Source organism: Spermophilus citellus (genome assembly GCF_964194105.1).
Source record: "Spermophilus citellus genome assembly, chromosome: 9".
Taxonomy (NCBI): domain Eukaryota; kingdom Metazoa; phylum Chordata; class Mammalia; order Rodentia; family Sciuridae; genus Spermophilus; species Spermophilus citellus.
In genome coordinates, this window is record NC_138191.1 from 131,017,195 (window position 1) to 131,032,925 (window position 15,731).

At 40.4% G+C, this 15,731-nt stretch overlaps 1 protein-coding gene across 5 annotated transcripts in view; it reads right to left on the bottom strand.

Moving 5' to 3' along the window:
* VPS13D (vacuolar protein sorting 13 homolog D) overlaps positions 1 to 15,731 on the bottom strand; it is a 253,975-nt gene that overhangs the window by 234,729 nt on the left and 3,515 nt on the right. For all 5 annotated transcript variants that reach the window (XM_081305180.1, XM_081305183.1, XM_081305182.1 and 2 more), the window contains exons 2-5: positions 15,269 to 15,439; positions 8,405 to 8,482; positions 6,890 to 7,080; positions 6,711 to 6,791 (exon numbers count right to left, since the gene is read on the bottom strand). In XM_081305180.1, the coding sequence (XP_081161306.1) occupies positions 6,711 to 6,791; positions 6,890 to 7,080; positions 8,405 to 8,482; positions 15,269 to 15,365 (447 nt within the window). In that variant the 5' untranslated portion in view covers positions 15,366 to 15,439. The remainder of the gene's footprint in view (positions 1 to 6,710; positions 6,792 to 6,889; positions 7,081 to 8,404; positions 8,483 to 15,268; positions 15,440 to 15,731) is intronic.

Genomic DNA, 15,731 nt, shown 5'->3' on the forward strand with positions numbered 1-15,731 from the left:
AGATAATGGATGGGTTTGGGCTAGAGCACACTCTAGTAAAAATCTGCAGATCTCTTGATTGGAACTCAGACACGCAGCCCTCAGGGGTAAGAATTAAGGCTTTCACCCTCCATCTTTTTGGAGAACAAATCTCGCCTACTGGAAATTGAAAGGTTCTTGGCAAGGACAACACCTTTGTAGAGTCCCAAGGCCAGTGAGCACAAGATTCTGAACCCCAAAGCCTGTTAGCATAAAGAGACCCCTTTCTCTTCATCTCACCCTCTCATCTTTCTCTTCACACCAACAAAACCTAATAGGACCTCACTCAAGGCTCAAATCAGTGGGAACTCTAATTCATGTCTAAGGTAAGAGTGTACCCTCCATCTCTGGGTCAGGATGCCCTATTCAATGCTTCCTGGGCTGAAAATGGCAACTGTCCTTACTCCTTAGCCACCTGCCTGATATCTACCCCTCTGAGGCCTACATCTAGAAGCTGATTGAGCAATTGCCCAAACTGGTTTGAAACTAGGAAAAAAAAGCTTCACTTTTAAATCCAAGCTGCTGAGGACATAAATGGCTGTTGTGTATCTTTGTGTGTATGTGTGTGTGTGTGTGTTACTGTGGATTGAGCCCAGGGCCTTGTGTACGTGTGGCAAGCACTCTACCACCTGGGCTACATCACCAGCCCTGTTGTATTTTTGCTTATACTCTAGGATTCTGCTAAGTTCCTCACAAAATGCTAGAGAAAGAGGCAGACAGAGTGAATGGGAACTGGAAAGGCCAGCTGCACCAGGAGTCAGACCTTTTTAAGGATGCTTAAGACATCTGCACCTATAAGCCAGGGAATGTCAGGGGACACCCCACTTCCCACAAGGTTTTCTCTTCCCTCCAGATGGGGAACAACTGCACAGGGAAAGAAAGTGGAAAGATCCCATGTGTATGTTTTCTTTTTCTCAAGAATCTTCCAGAAGTCCACCCTCTCCCCAAATCTTATGGGCTGACATATTAAGTATCTGGGCTGGGCTGACTCTAATCTGATGTGTTCCTGTACTGGAGTAATTACAGCTGTGTCCTTTTTTTTTTTTTTTTTTTTTTTTTTTGGTGGTGCTGGGGATTGAGCCCAAGGCCCTGTGCATGCAGGGCAAGCACTCTACCAACTGAGCTATATCCCCAGCCCTTTCCTATCCTTTTTTGAAAACCTCGTTATTGAGCTCATATTTTTTCTACTGAATTCACCTTTGGTCCTATATAAATTAATATATTTTTTGTTCCAATTAGTCGTGTTTTATCTAACTAGTTTTTTGTTTTGTTTTATAGCCTTCTGGTTTATCCTGTCTTTATTCAGGGGCCAATTATTCAAGGGTTAACTCTCAAATACACTGGAAATGGAACAAGATCATTCTCTTTGAAAGTTCTAAAAATGATGATAAACAATGGTGATGAATGAAGTGGCTCTACCTCATGGATGGACAAGTGGCTGATTCAGTGTCTAGACAGGATTGGGAGAAACTGGCTCAGCCCTCCCCACTGTTCAGGCCTGTCCCAGGTCTCCAGTCTATAATCCACTGCTCACTCACATAAAGGGCATCTGGGACAGGATCTGTTGTAACTTCTAAAGGGTGAAATTTGACAGTCTGCATAAGAAACATCTGTAGCTTTCTGTCTCTGGTTTAAAAAAAAAAAAAAAAAAAGTTACAAAGTCTTTATTTCCAGAGCTGGGGCATGTAGCTCAGTGGCAGAGCACTTGCCTAGCACATGTGAGGCACTGGGTTCAATCCTCAGTACACATAAAAATAAATAAACTAAATGTATTTAAAAAAAAAAAAACTTTGGCTCAGGATATAGCTCAATGGCAGAGTGTTTGCTTAGCATACATGAGGCCCTGGCTTCAACCCTCAACACCACAAAAAAGTAAAATAAAATAAATCTTTATTTCCTCTTTTTTACGTGTACTTATGCACTCCTGCATATTGTACATTGTGTCTACATAGTGTTTACATGGTACCAAAATTGGCTTATAGATAAATGAGAGCTCATAAAATTAAATTTAAAAGAAATGGATTCAGGGCTGGGATTGTGGCTCAACAGTAGAGCACTTGCCTAGCATGGGCGGGGCCAAGGTTCAATTCTCAGCACCACATAAAAATAAAGGCATTGTATTGTGTCCATCTACACCTAAAAAATAAATATTTAAAAAACAAAAAGAAAGAAAGAAATGGATCCAGATGCCTTTAAATCAAGTAACAAATAAACAAAATGATCAATTTAAGTTGATTGGAAAAAATAAAAATAAAGATGTCTTTATAATTACTAATCCATACATTTCCCTAGGAGTTGGGCAATCAATAGAGCATTGGTCGGTTAAAAATGTTTGAAATGTGAAATGTAATATCCATTGTTTTTAGCATTTTTCTTTGGCAGGAAGAAAATAGCTTACAATGTTAACTAGACTGAAATATTAGTTTTCATGGGTAATCTAAGGTGAAGAGTTAAAAATAGGCAAATTAGATTTAACATAAATGGGACTGATCTTTATATATTAGAGGAGATATCTGATTAATTTGCAAAGTTAAGATTCTAAAACATCAACTGCTAAATATAAAATAAAGTATTCTTGCCTTCTTAAATTCTATGAAACAACATATGTTTTTACAAACTGTTGATAAATGGAAAAACAGTTTAAGATTACTGTTTCTGGGTCTTCACTAAAAGCAAGGTTACTAAGAGCTAAAATTCTAATTAACAATGTAATTCTATATGCAAAAAATACAAAGGATTTATAATCTGTGCTTGAATTGGAAAAATGTATTTCATCTAATTAAAGAGAATTTGTCTAAATTTAGCAATTTCATAAGGATTTTTTCAAAATGTGAACTTAAAAACAGTCAGCAACTAGGAAAGCGATATAAGAAAGCTATAGGTACAAAAATATACTTGGTAAGGAAAAGAAAATGTTTTTAGATGAAAGAAGATTAAAATAAGATTTTCGTCTTAAATTCCAAGACAAAAAAGAGAGGACAAAACTACATATGTAAGTTGCAGAGTATCTAAGTAAGTTACACAAGGTTTGTGGAAGGGCTGGGGATGTGGCTCAAGCGGTAGCGCGCTCGCCTGGTATGCGTGCGGCCAGGGTTCGATCCTCAGCACCACATACCAACAAAGATGTTGTGTCCACCGAGAACTAAAAAATAAATATTAAAAATTCTCTCTCTCTCTCTCTCCTCTCTCACAAAAAAAAAAAAAAAGAAAAGAAAAAGAAAAACTGCTTTCCCCTGTGTCTGCATCTGTCTTTCTCTCTGTCTCTTTAAAAAAAAAAAGGTTTGTGGAAGATAAATCTTAAAAGAGTTTGTGTATGTGATTAAGTTGGCTATAATTAGTACAGTCAATTAAAGATATGTAACGGTTTTTCCTAAAGTCAAATTTTCAGTGTACTGATACAAAACCACAATCTAATTCTCTTATGTGTTAAAACAGAAAGGTTTTCTTAAAACATTGATCTGCTCTTATTTGTCAAGATAATTTCTTGGGTCTATTAGGGAAACTAAACTTTAAAGGAATTAGGGTTCATACCATTTTAAAGTCTTTTAAATCATTGTTTTATAATTCTAGTTAAATAATTAACCCTTATTTATTATAATAACCCTTAATTATTACACTATAATTAACACTCTAAAAATGTAAGACTAAAGATATGTATACATCTGAGAACTAAATGTGTTTGTCCAAATTTTGTCCAAGTGTTATGTAAAAGTATGAAAGCTATGTAGGTTTGATACAGGCAAGATAACCAATAAATGCTCTTTTTCATACATGTATCTGACATAAAAAGGGCCACACCACCATCATTTAAAAACCTGGCTTACATCGATTTGCTTTGACCACATAAATGTTTTATGTCAATGATACATTTATACAACAGATAGTGAGCCTGCTTCTGATAATTAACACTGTTTCCTGAACTTAAAATAGATAAAGCTATTCTTTAATTTTTGTCAATGCTGCTAACCTATGCACAACTGTGATGACAATTATCCTATACTATGGATTCTTTAAAAGTTAAAACTAAGCTAATGTTAAGGAGAGCTATGTCACTATAACACTAATTATTACTGGCTTTTTTGTATATTAGATTTTTTTGTTGTTGTTTTGTTTTTGTTTTGGTACTGGGGGTTGAACCCAGAGATGCTTAAATTGAGCCACATCCCTAGTTCCTTTTTATATTTTATTTAGAGGCAGGGTCTCACTAAGTTCTGTTCTAAGCTTTATATTTTAAAAGATTTGTATAATTGGAGGACAAGATTACATCTGATGTTGGGTGCAATGGCACATGCCTATAATCTCAGTGGCCCGGGAGGTTGAGGCAGGAAGATCATGAGTTCAAAGCCAGCCTCAGCATCTTAGCGAGTCCCTAAGCAACTTAGCACTTTACCAAGCTGGTGTTCTCCAAACTGAAATCGTTAGTGACAGTAGCTCTTTCAGATTTATATAAAAATAACAAATTTAGTTGGGGATTTACTTATGTCACTTAATGTTTTGTAACTGGATAAAAGTAACCTGTCATCAACAAGTGATAAAGATTTTATGTCATTCTTTATACTGGGATGAAATTTAAATATATTTTTCGAAGGTTATAAGAAAAGTCACATTTGTTTGAAGGCTGACAATGTGGAATATGAAAACATTTTGCCACTTTTTCCACAAAAAGGAATTGAGAGCTTTCTTATTCTATTTCGTTCAAGTTTCAGATGTAATGTTGTTGTATTATGTTAACTGATATTCAGATATACTCAGGAAATGAGAAATTTGTGTAATGATATTTTTAAAAGAGGCAAAGATTAGCTTAAAAAATGAAATACTTTAGCTGGGCACAGTGGTGCATGCCTGTAATCCCAGCAGCTCAGGAGGCTAAGGCAGGAGGATAACAAGTTCAAAGCCCATCTCAGCAATAGTGAGGCGCTAAGCAACTTATGCCCAAAGATAAGATTTTTTTGTTGTAAACATTACTGTGATTTCAAAATAAAAAGCGATAGAATACATTACAAAGTAAAGGTTCCAGTAAGTTATAAAAGATACCTAAAGGAAAGGCTATAAAAAAAGTTTTTAAAGTATGTGGGGGTCAGCAGAGGGGGCCCAGTTTATAGAATTATTCCCTTACCTCCTGTTCCCACCACTCACATTCCCTGTCATTCCCCTACAAAGACTCATAAATTTATCAACTCAATATGAGTTGAAATTCTTTATATGAAATGTCCACAAGAGGCAACTCCATGGAGAAAGTAGATTAGTGGTTGCTAAGGAAAGCAGAAAGGAACTGGTAGGGACTACCAATTCAACGTGAGACTCTCTGAGGATCATGAAAATGTTCTAAAACTACATAGCAGTGATCAATGCACACCGTAAATATGCTAAAAAACTAAACCATTTTCTGGTGTATGAACGATATCTAAATAAAGCTGTTATTAAAATTAAACTAAAACAAAAATAACAAGTATTCAGTTTTTAAAAATCAATGACAAGCCAGATGAAGTGGCACACACCTGTAATCCCAGTAGCTCAGAAAGGTGAGACAGAAGGATCACGAGTTCAAAGTCGGCCTCGGCAACTTAGAGAAGCCCTAAGCAACTTAGTGAGACCCTGTCTCTAAATAAAATACAAAAAAGGGCTGGGGATATGAGTCAGTGGTTAACTGCCCCTGAGTTTAATCCCTGGTACCAAAAAAAAAAAAAAAAAAAAATCAATGACAGCTAAAATAAATATTAAATAACTGTCTGAAACAGAATTCAAAGTAGTCACTTCAAGCGTACCAATCTTTTTGTCAAAGTAGGAAAGTTAGGAAACCAACTACCCAGACTGTTTTTTGGGGGGAGCATGACATACCTTCAAGACATTTGGCTTGGGTCACCTTGGCATTTCAAGAAAGCCCTGGTGGTCATAAGTATGGGCTAACTTTCATGATATTCACGAAAATCAGCATGGACCCTGATTTAGTTCTAAAGACAAAACAAAATTGTAACTATAGGGCTGGGGATGTGGCTCAAGCGGTAGTGCGCTCGCCTGGCATGCGTGTGGCCCGGGTTCGATCCTCAGCACCACATACAAACAAAGATGTTGTGTCCGCCAAAAACTAAAAAATAAATATTAAAAAAAAAATTCTCTCTCTCTCTCTCCCCCCCCCCTTTAAAAAAAAAATGTAACTATAGTAGAAAACATGACCAATCACCCTAGCACTGTAACTCATCAAACTGCCACCAGGTAGATGCATGAGAGGTTAACTACCTTCGTGGGCTGCTCACAATTTGCTATATAATCTACTAGACACAGGTATCAAGCTCTCTCATTTCACAGATGAAGGAACTTGAGATCAGAGTGTGATTTGCCCTGAAACCACAGAGTCATCAAGGCATCAGCAGCCTGGCTTCTGAGGATATGCATTCTTTAGCAAGTGGGATTCCACCACTCAAAAAGAAAGTGCAGTAAGGGAAATGGAAGTTAAATGAGAACTCCTACTCGCAGCAGCTGAAGAAGAAAAGCCCACGTCTGGCACACAGCACAGGCCTGCTTTTCAGGTTTTCCTTTTGGCCCAGCCTGCAAACGGGCACACCTGAGCAGCCAACCCTCCACACACCCTGCATCGGTAAAACCCACAAGAAACAAGCAACCAAGAAGTGAAACACATTTAAGCCTGAGAGATCCCTTTCATGTTTACTCTTATAAAAGTCAATGTGACTTACTTCGATGTTCTCCACAATTCTCGTAACAACTGAGGCAGTAACTGAATACCAGTAGGATTCCCCTTTCTGCTGGCGCTCATTCTGCAAGGGAAAGAACCAGTGTTAGTAGAGTCTAGTGCTTGCTCATCTCGGGAGTGTCCCCACAAATGTCCCTGCAGCCAAAGCGCTCTCTGCCTTGCCTTCCACTTCTCCTCCAGGGCTTGAAGGAGCGCTTTCTTGCGTTCCCTTTCCAACAGCTTCTCCTTTTCATCGTTGAAGTCCTGGATTTTCTCAGGGGCTCCAATTAAGTGGAGGCTGGAGATAGAGATCACCCAGGGGTCCACATGTGGGCGGTAAAAGGGGATCTGAAGAGTCACTTTTCCAATGAAGCCTGGGAGCAGAAGGAAAGACTCATTAAATGCCTGTGCACAATTTTAATTCTTGCCGTTTCTCAGACTTTTTCTAGTTCCCTTTACAGGGCATGATTACTTTCGCCATTTATTTTTTAATTTAAAAAATTATGCAGCAGACTCTTCCACATGTGAAACAAGTTGAGCTCTGTAACAGCCAGGCAAAATGCAGCAAGCTGGAAAAAGCTCAGCGAGACACCACACCAAAGGCAGCCTCCCTCCTCTGGAAACTCTCCCCAGCTGGACCCCCTGGAAACTTTCTTGGGGTGTCTCTTACCACTGCACACACATAAGCCCTGGACACAAAACTCATTTCCTGTTAATTATGAACCAGTTGGTTGATAACTACTCCTTGGAAGTTATCAGACCTACACTCTTTCCAACCCTGACAGAGCCATCACTAACTGAAACACAGGTAGCCAGCCACTGTAATAAAGAACTCTGAGAACCACAGCTGAAGAGAAAGTTAAATGGCCTGACAAACTCGTGATACTTGTTTCCTAAGTCCTTCCATTTCTAGCCAAGTCTCTCAGAATAGAAGCTTTCTTTAATTCCAACTGTAAGAGGTGAGCCCTGGCTGCAAGAATCACAGAGCCTCTGCATGTACTAGAGGCTCTCTCGAGGACCCCACAGCCCACCTACACCTGTGCCTCTGAAAGCAGCAAACAATATCAGTGTGATCATTACCCTCTGAGATACAGAACTCAAGAAGAAGCTACCTGTCAGATTAAGATAAAAGAATGGCCTTGACATTGACATTTTTCTTCTTCCTTTCTTTTTTAGAGTTCTGGGGATGAACCCAGAGCCTTGCACATGCTCTACTACTAAGCTACCTCCCAACCCTATTACCTTATCTTCAACATTTATGATGACTTTTATACAATTTTATATGTCCCAGGTTACAAAGCCAAAAATGGCAAATACAAAATTAAATTTAAGCATAGTATTCCAGAGCCCACCTCTTATTCAAAAACCTCTCAGTAACATCTATCATGAATCCTCTGTAAGAACCCTCTGTATCTGGAACAGAGGTTCTCACACCTTAGTAAACATTAGAACCACTTGGGGTGCTTATTAGACATGTGGGCTATTCTGACTCTGTGGACCTGGGGATCACCTGATCTCCCCACTGCCAGCCCCAGGAAATGCTGACACAGTGGCTCAGAGACCAGGCTCCAAGACTGAGTTCAACTCACACTTCCTATCCTTCCTTTTCCTCAAATAGACAAAACTCCAAGGCTCTCAGTTTTCATTTCCAAATAATCTGAGATCCAAAATTTGCTCCCTCTCTTTACTTCCACATACCAGCTTTGACTTCAAAGGGCAATTCCAGTTCTTTCAAGGCATCCTTCTTTAAGGGCAGGTTTTCTAATTCAACAGCACCTGAAAGTAGAAACATAAACCATTCATCCAACAAAAATACTAGGTGCCTACTATGTGCAAGGCACTGAAGGTTAAAGGGAAAGTTTTACACCTAGAACAGGGCCATGCTACCAGCTACCCATGTGTTTTATCTGTAATACAAATTTCCTGATCACCCACTCTGACATGTACACGACAGCTAGAGGCTTAACAGCCTTGGAGAGTTCAGGCAAAGCTCTAACTTCTTCTATAACAGGCCAGACAGTAAATAGCTTAGGCTTTCTATACGTTACATATTCTCCTTTTACTTATGTATTGGTTTTCTGTTGTTGTGGGGGCGAGGGTCTCACTATTATTGCCCAGGATGGCCTTAAATTCTTAGTCTTAAGCCATCTTCCTGCCTCAGTCTCCCCATAGCTGGGACTATAGCACACATACTGTACCCAGTTTTATTTATTTATTTTTTCAACAAGGCTTAAAAAACATCAAAGCCATCCTGAGCCAGCAGGTCAGATCTGGCCCGCTGGCCTATGTGCAGACCCCAACTTAGGCTAATACTTCTCACAGGACCATCAATATCCAACTCCCTAGGAGGAAAGGCAGGCTCCTGGGCCCCATCCCCACACCTACCAGATCAGAACCTGTGAGACTGAAACACAGGAATCTGCCTTTTTTTTTTTAATCTTTATTTAATTAATTCATTTATATGTGGTGCTGAGGATCGAACCCAGGGCCTCGCATGTGCTAGGTGAGCACTATACTGCTGAGCCCAGCCCCAGCCCCAGAAATCTGCCACCTTAACAAGCTGTCCCCACCTTCATCCCCCTCCCCCAAAATAAGCACAGTGCACAAAATGTTCACAAGTTCATGGATTAGCTCAATGAAACTGGTCATCAAAGGAAGTCCTCGCTGTCTTCTGGAAAGGCCTCTTCCATGAGCTCACCCTCTGCACCACCACCTGCAGGTGGATGGGCAACTGGCCAGAAAGCAAAGGAAGACCAGGAACCCCTGAAGGGCCTCCTCAGTCCCTGCTTCATGATGGCTTAAACCCAGAAGTTTACAGACCAGAAAGCAGCTAGATCTCATGCTCTGTGATAGTTTGAGTCTGAAATGTCCTCCAAAGACCCATGTGCTAAAGGCTTGGTCCCCAGCCATTGGGGCAAATGGAAGGTGATGGAACCTTTAAGTGGCGGGCCCTAACTAGAAGTTAAGTCATTGGGGGCATGACCTTGAGGGGATATTAGTGCCGGGCCCCTTCCTGGTTTTTTTCCAGCTGCCATGAGGTAAACAGTACTTCCCACCACAGGGTGCTCCTGCGACCTGGCCACAGGCCCAGAGGCAATAGGGCCAAGCAACCATGGACTGAAACCTCTGAAACCATGAGCCAAATAAACTTCTCCTCCTTTTAAGTTGATTAGCTCAGGTATTTCGTCACAGTAACGGAAAGCCAACACACACACTCTCCCAGCCATGGGAGCCTTCCGTTCATTCACACATACTGAGCCCTACTCTGTACTTTGCCTTGTGCTGGCCACTGGGAACATAAGGAGAGAAAGTAGGATCCTCAGTCCCAAACCTCTGGGAAGAAGCCATGATTTTATAAAACTGAACAATACAAGACAATTTCTGAGCCACTCAAATCTGTCTGAGTTCTGTACTTTCAAAAACAGGGAGTAAGGAGAACACAGCAGTGCCGCCTGTAATCTCAGCAACTGAGGCAGGACGACCACGAGTTCAAGGCCAGCCTCAGCAACTTACTAGAGGTGGAGGCACACCGCAGTGGAGCTGAGCAGGGGTGCTTTTCATGCAGTCTGTAGGACTGTGGAGTAGCTTCAAAATAAAAATAATAAAAACAACTGGGGATGTGGCTCAGTGGTTAAGCACCCCTGGGTTCAATCCCTGATACCAAAAAAAAAAAAAAAAAAAAAAATTATAAAGCTGTTCACTTATTTCCAGGCAATTTACAGGCATGTTCATGGATGATGGATGTCTTATCCCAAAATTCCTCATGCTTGCTTAGCATGCTCAAAGCCCTGGGTTCAATGCCCCGCACACATACATACACACACACACACACACACACACAAAAAAAAAAAAAAAAAAAAAAAATCTCAAAATCAGATTAGCAAGAAATCTATTCCCTAAACCTGGGATGAATTTAGAGATTGGACATTTTTCAGCAATCTCTATTGATTCCTGGATTGCTTTCCTTTGTTCCCAATTATTTAAAGGGTCAGTCAGAGGCCCAGAACTTATAAAAAGAAAAAAAAAAAAAAAAGAGGAAATTGAAGTTGAGGGTTACCAATTTGAAGATATGCCCACAGACCAAAGTTCAGACCCCTCCCCTGACGCTGGCAGCCTCTTCCTGGAAGTTTTCAGCTCTTGCTCACAGGCTTCACTCTAGCTGGAGAGAGGTGACCTACCCCGGGCCACCCATCAAAATCCTATTAAGTCCACCCAAAAGCTACTCCACAGTCCTACAGACTGCATGAAAAGCACCCCTGCTCAGCTCCACTGCGGTGTGCCTCCACCTCTAGTAAGACAGTGAACACAGACCACCCTGCAGTGCTGTATGATCTTCCTCCACACCAGGCTAGCACCTCTCTGAGAACAAGGACTACAGAGGTGGAGGAGGAGCATCATCATAATAGTACCTATCAGCGAGTGAGATCATACTACATGCCAAGCACTTCATTCACATTATCTCCCTCATTTTTCCCCCCTGCAGTGCTGGGGATGGAACCAGTGCCTCACGCATACTAGGCAAGCACTCTACCACTGAGCTACACCTCAAGCCCTTGCATCATCTTATTTAATCTTCGTAATAATGCGAGGAAAATACTGTGAATTGAATATCCCTTACCCATAATGCTCAGACCAGAAGTGTTTCAGATTTCAGAGTCTTTTGGATTCTGGAATATCTGCAGAGACTTTACTCCAAAATGCTCTGAAATCAGAAACTTTTTGAGCATCACATCAGCACTAAAAATGTTCTAGATTTCACAGCATTTTGAATTTTGAAACATTTCAGATTACAGATGTTCAACCTAAATTAATTTTCCAATTTCTGAGGTGAGAAAAATGAGGCTTAAAGGACAAGCAATTTTCTTAGAAATCTCAGATCTAGAAGTGGTACCACCAGAGTTCATAGAGATCTGCCTGACCTCAGGTGGCAGGGGAGTGGGGGAAGAGGGGCCTCTGGACCCTGCTCACAGTCAAAGACAGCTTGTACATGGGTGAAACCAAAGTTTGGAGCCTGAGCCTGAGCTCTCAGGATCCCCTTTTCATATCAGTCCACAGCCCAGAGCCTTGCCCATGGCAGGTGCTCACTTAATGTCTGATGAATGAGTGAACAAGGAAATTCTTTTTTTTTTTTTAAACAGATACAATATTTTCTTATACCTTTATTTTATTTATTCATTTTTATGTGGTGCCAAGCATTGAACTCAGTGCCTTGCACATGCTAGGCAAGTGCTCTACCACTGAGCTTCAGCCTCAGCCCCATGAATGACCTCTTAATACAAGGGCTGTCTCTACATGTCCTTCAGTGGTTGCTTTGCATTTTCATTCCCTTTAGCATGTATGCACGATCTTAAGTCCAATCCACCAGCCAATCACGTTGGTGGTTGTGAGGACTAATGATGACAATACCTACCTCTAGCTAAGAGCCCACTATATGCCAAGAACAGCTCCAAGCTCTTGGACCCATTAATTTACTTGGTCCTCAGAACCCTGTGAGATAGTTAATATCATCTCCAAATTACAGAAAGGAGACTAAAGCATGCAGAAGTTAAATATAATTTGCCCAAGTCACTGGTGAATGGTTCAGCCTCAGAAAAGCTCCTATTATTAATCTCTAGTTTTGGTCTCCTTTGCACCTCTAAACACATGCAGAATAGCAAATATATAAAGACGGATCAAAATAACATTCCTATTCCTCTCTAGTCCCCTGCACCCCAAAGACTGCTCAGCTGAATAATCAAGATCAACAAACAGTGTCAATTGCTTTACAAAGACATTCTCTCAGGACACTGTGATACTCCCAAGATTTTTCTGACCAAGCATTATGGGAGTATGGGGTATCATGCTAACAACTGTTATGAAAGAAAAAACATTTTTCTGTTTTTCTATTCTACAAAGACACAGATTCCTCAGATACCACAGGATCATAAAAGCCATAGACAATAATTTTGTGTGTGGATGTGCACGCACACACGGCGCTTAGGACAGAACCAAGGGCCTCATGCACTGTAGGTAAGCACTCCACCACCAAACTAGACCCCCAGCCCAAGAATAATATTTTTTATATATATTTTTTATTTATATATGACAGTGGAATGCATTATAATTCTTATTACAAATATAGAGCACAATTTTTTATATCTCTGGTTGTATACAAAGTATATTCGCACCAATTTGTGTCTTCATACATGTACTTTGGATAATAAGGATCATCATGTTCCACCATCATTTCTAACCTCATGCCCCCTACCTTCCCCTCCAACCCCTCTGCCCTATCTAGAGTTCATCTATTCCTCCCACGCTCCCCCTCCCTACCCCACTATGAATCACCCTCTTCATATCAAAGAAAACATTTGACATTTGGTTATTTGGGATTGGCTAACTTAAATATTTTATTAGTTGTTGATGGATATTTTATTTATTTATTTATTTACATGCAATGCTGAGAATCAAACCCAGTGCCTCACACATGCTAGGCAACTGTTCTACCACTGAGCCACAACTCCAGCCCCAAGAATAGTATTTTTAAAAAAGGAAATAAGAATAGAAAAGCAGCTTAGGGCACCAGAACAATGCATACAGATATGATGTTCTATCTAAAAATGCCAAGATTACTAATCTGTCCTGAACATTGACTCTGGGTGGGACAAATTAGACCCTGTTTAAGCTTCTAGTTGTTAATTCCTTCAGCAAAAACACTCTTACCACATCCCTCAAGAAAACCAGCTCTTTTTTTTTTAATATTTATTTTTTTAGTTATAGGTGGACACAATATCTTTATTTTATATTTATGTGGTGCTGAGGATCAAACCCAGTGCCTCACACATGCTAGGCGAGCGCTCTTCCTCTGAACCACACCCCAGCCCCGAGAAAATCAGCTCTTTTATTAGCAAGGTTTGGTCTGCAGTTCTCTTTCTAGGTCTCCTACCTGTACCTCATACAACTTAGTTAGCTTCACATTGTTTCTGCAAACTTCAGTAAGTGACCCAAGAGGTGTACCTGACACTGTACTGCCCTTTAAATCATCCTCACTTTCCTCTTGGCAGCTTCCTTCTAAAGACAGGAGAACAGGAGAAATCCACTTCTGTTTCCAATGAAGAGGAGATGTGGGGAGGAACAACTGTGATAGCTCCCACAATCTTCTGCCACATCATTTGCTTGGACTAAAAGGACCAGAAATTCTTAGAAAGTGTCAGGCATGATGGAACACATCTGTAATCCCAGCTACTCAGGAAGCTGAGGCAGGGGGACCACAAGTTCAAGGCCAGCCTTAGCAACTCAATGAGGCCCCAGCAATTTAGCAAGACCCTGTCTCAAAATAAAAATTTTAAAAAGGACTGGGATACAACTCAGTGGTAAAGCAAACCCGAGATTAGTGCCCAATACCAAAAATAATAATAACAATTCTTGGAAAGCAACACTTTTTGGGAACAGGGGAAGCATTGATATCCTCTCAGACTCTGCAAAGACCTGATCTCTGCTATCTCTACTAACCTGTCCTCGTCCACTAGCCAAAACAAACCCCCAGGAAGCTGGGTCTCCATTGCTGTTTAAGACCTTTCCACCTTCTCTGATTCTGCATCCTTGAAGACTGACTTTACCTTCTTTCTCTACATATATTAAAGGGTTCCATCTCAAGTTGGGCAAAGAGAATTTAAATAAAAACAATGAAAAGAGGGAAATGCTGCTTTCTAATTCCCCACACCAAATGACAAGACTGCATTTACTAATATAGGCCAGTAAAGGCTAAAATGCCTCAAGCTTTAGGTGCCAGGCTACTAAGCAAGGCGAGTCTCACAGTAGCATATTCTGACACTTCTAGTAGGTGTCTGATACATGGCAGGAGGCCAAGAGATTTCAATCTTACTTCACTGATCCTTACAGCAACCTTGTAGAGGTATATCATCTTCTTTTCTCAAGAAACTAAGGCACAGAATTTCATTATTAGCTATTTCAATATTAGTTATTGTTCATATAGCTTAGAAGTGACAAAACTGTACTTAAAGCCAAAGTCAATGCCACTATCACGACTTGTAGCCTCACAAAGCTAAAAATATAACTAAGTGAAGCTCAGTCACTAGTAGTATAGTTTGTCTTTTTAAAAATTTTAATGAAACCCTAAACCCTAATTGGGGTGCACGCCCATAATCCCAGCAGCTTGGGGGACTGAGGCAGGAGGATCACGAGTTCAAAGCCAGCCTTGACTAAAGAAAGATGCTAAGCAACTCACTGAGACCCTGTCTCTAAATAAAATATAAGATAGGGCTGGGGATGTGGCTCAGTAGTCAAGTGCTCCTGAGTTCAATCCCCATTACCTCCCCCCCAAAAAAAGCCCTAAAACTGCATCAATACAGCATACTTAAGTTACCCCATAAGAGTCATCAGTCACATGGGAGAATGTATTCTCTTTTACACATATTTAGTACAAAGCCATGTGAGCATTAGGTTTTATTATCCTCAATACTATATATAGAGGGGGATATATATATATATATATATATATATATATACAGAAATGCCATCTGCAAAGCCATACTTTACCAAACAAAAAAACACAGTACTCACCTTTGAGAAGCGCAACTGAGAGCTGATCAGTGTTCAGGTTATTGACATATTTCCCCAAATAGGTATTGAGAACCCAGGCTACGAGACCTTCCAACATGACTATGTCCTCAGGAAAAAGTGCTTAAAAATCATGGATCATACTTTCTCTTTCTCTCATGGTTACGGAAGAATCTGCGAAAGAAAAAAGAAAAAAAAAAGGAAATCAACAAAGAAAAAAACAATGGATGATTTTCTAAGCTGATTCCTCATTTGACCTCCCTGAATGTGCATGAATGCAAAGCACAGCTCAAAGTGATGGGGACCAGGTGGGAAAGCTCTAGGTTCCCTGTCAGGCACAGGTGGTCATGCCAGCCCAGTTCCATTCTCATGCAGCCACAAGGACAGCCATTCTTGTAAATTTACTTAAACTTTCCACAGTTCAAAGCTGTGTATCTTTGCAATGTAACTGCTCAGTGACCTGCTG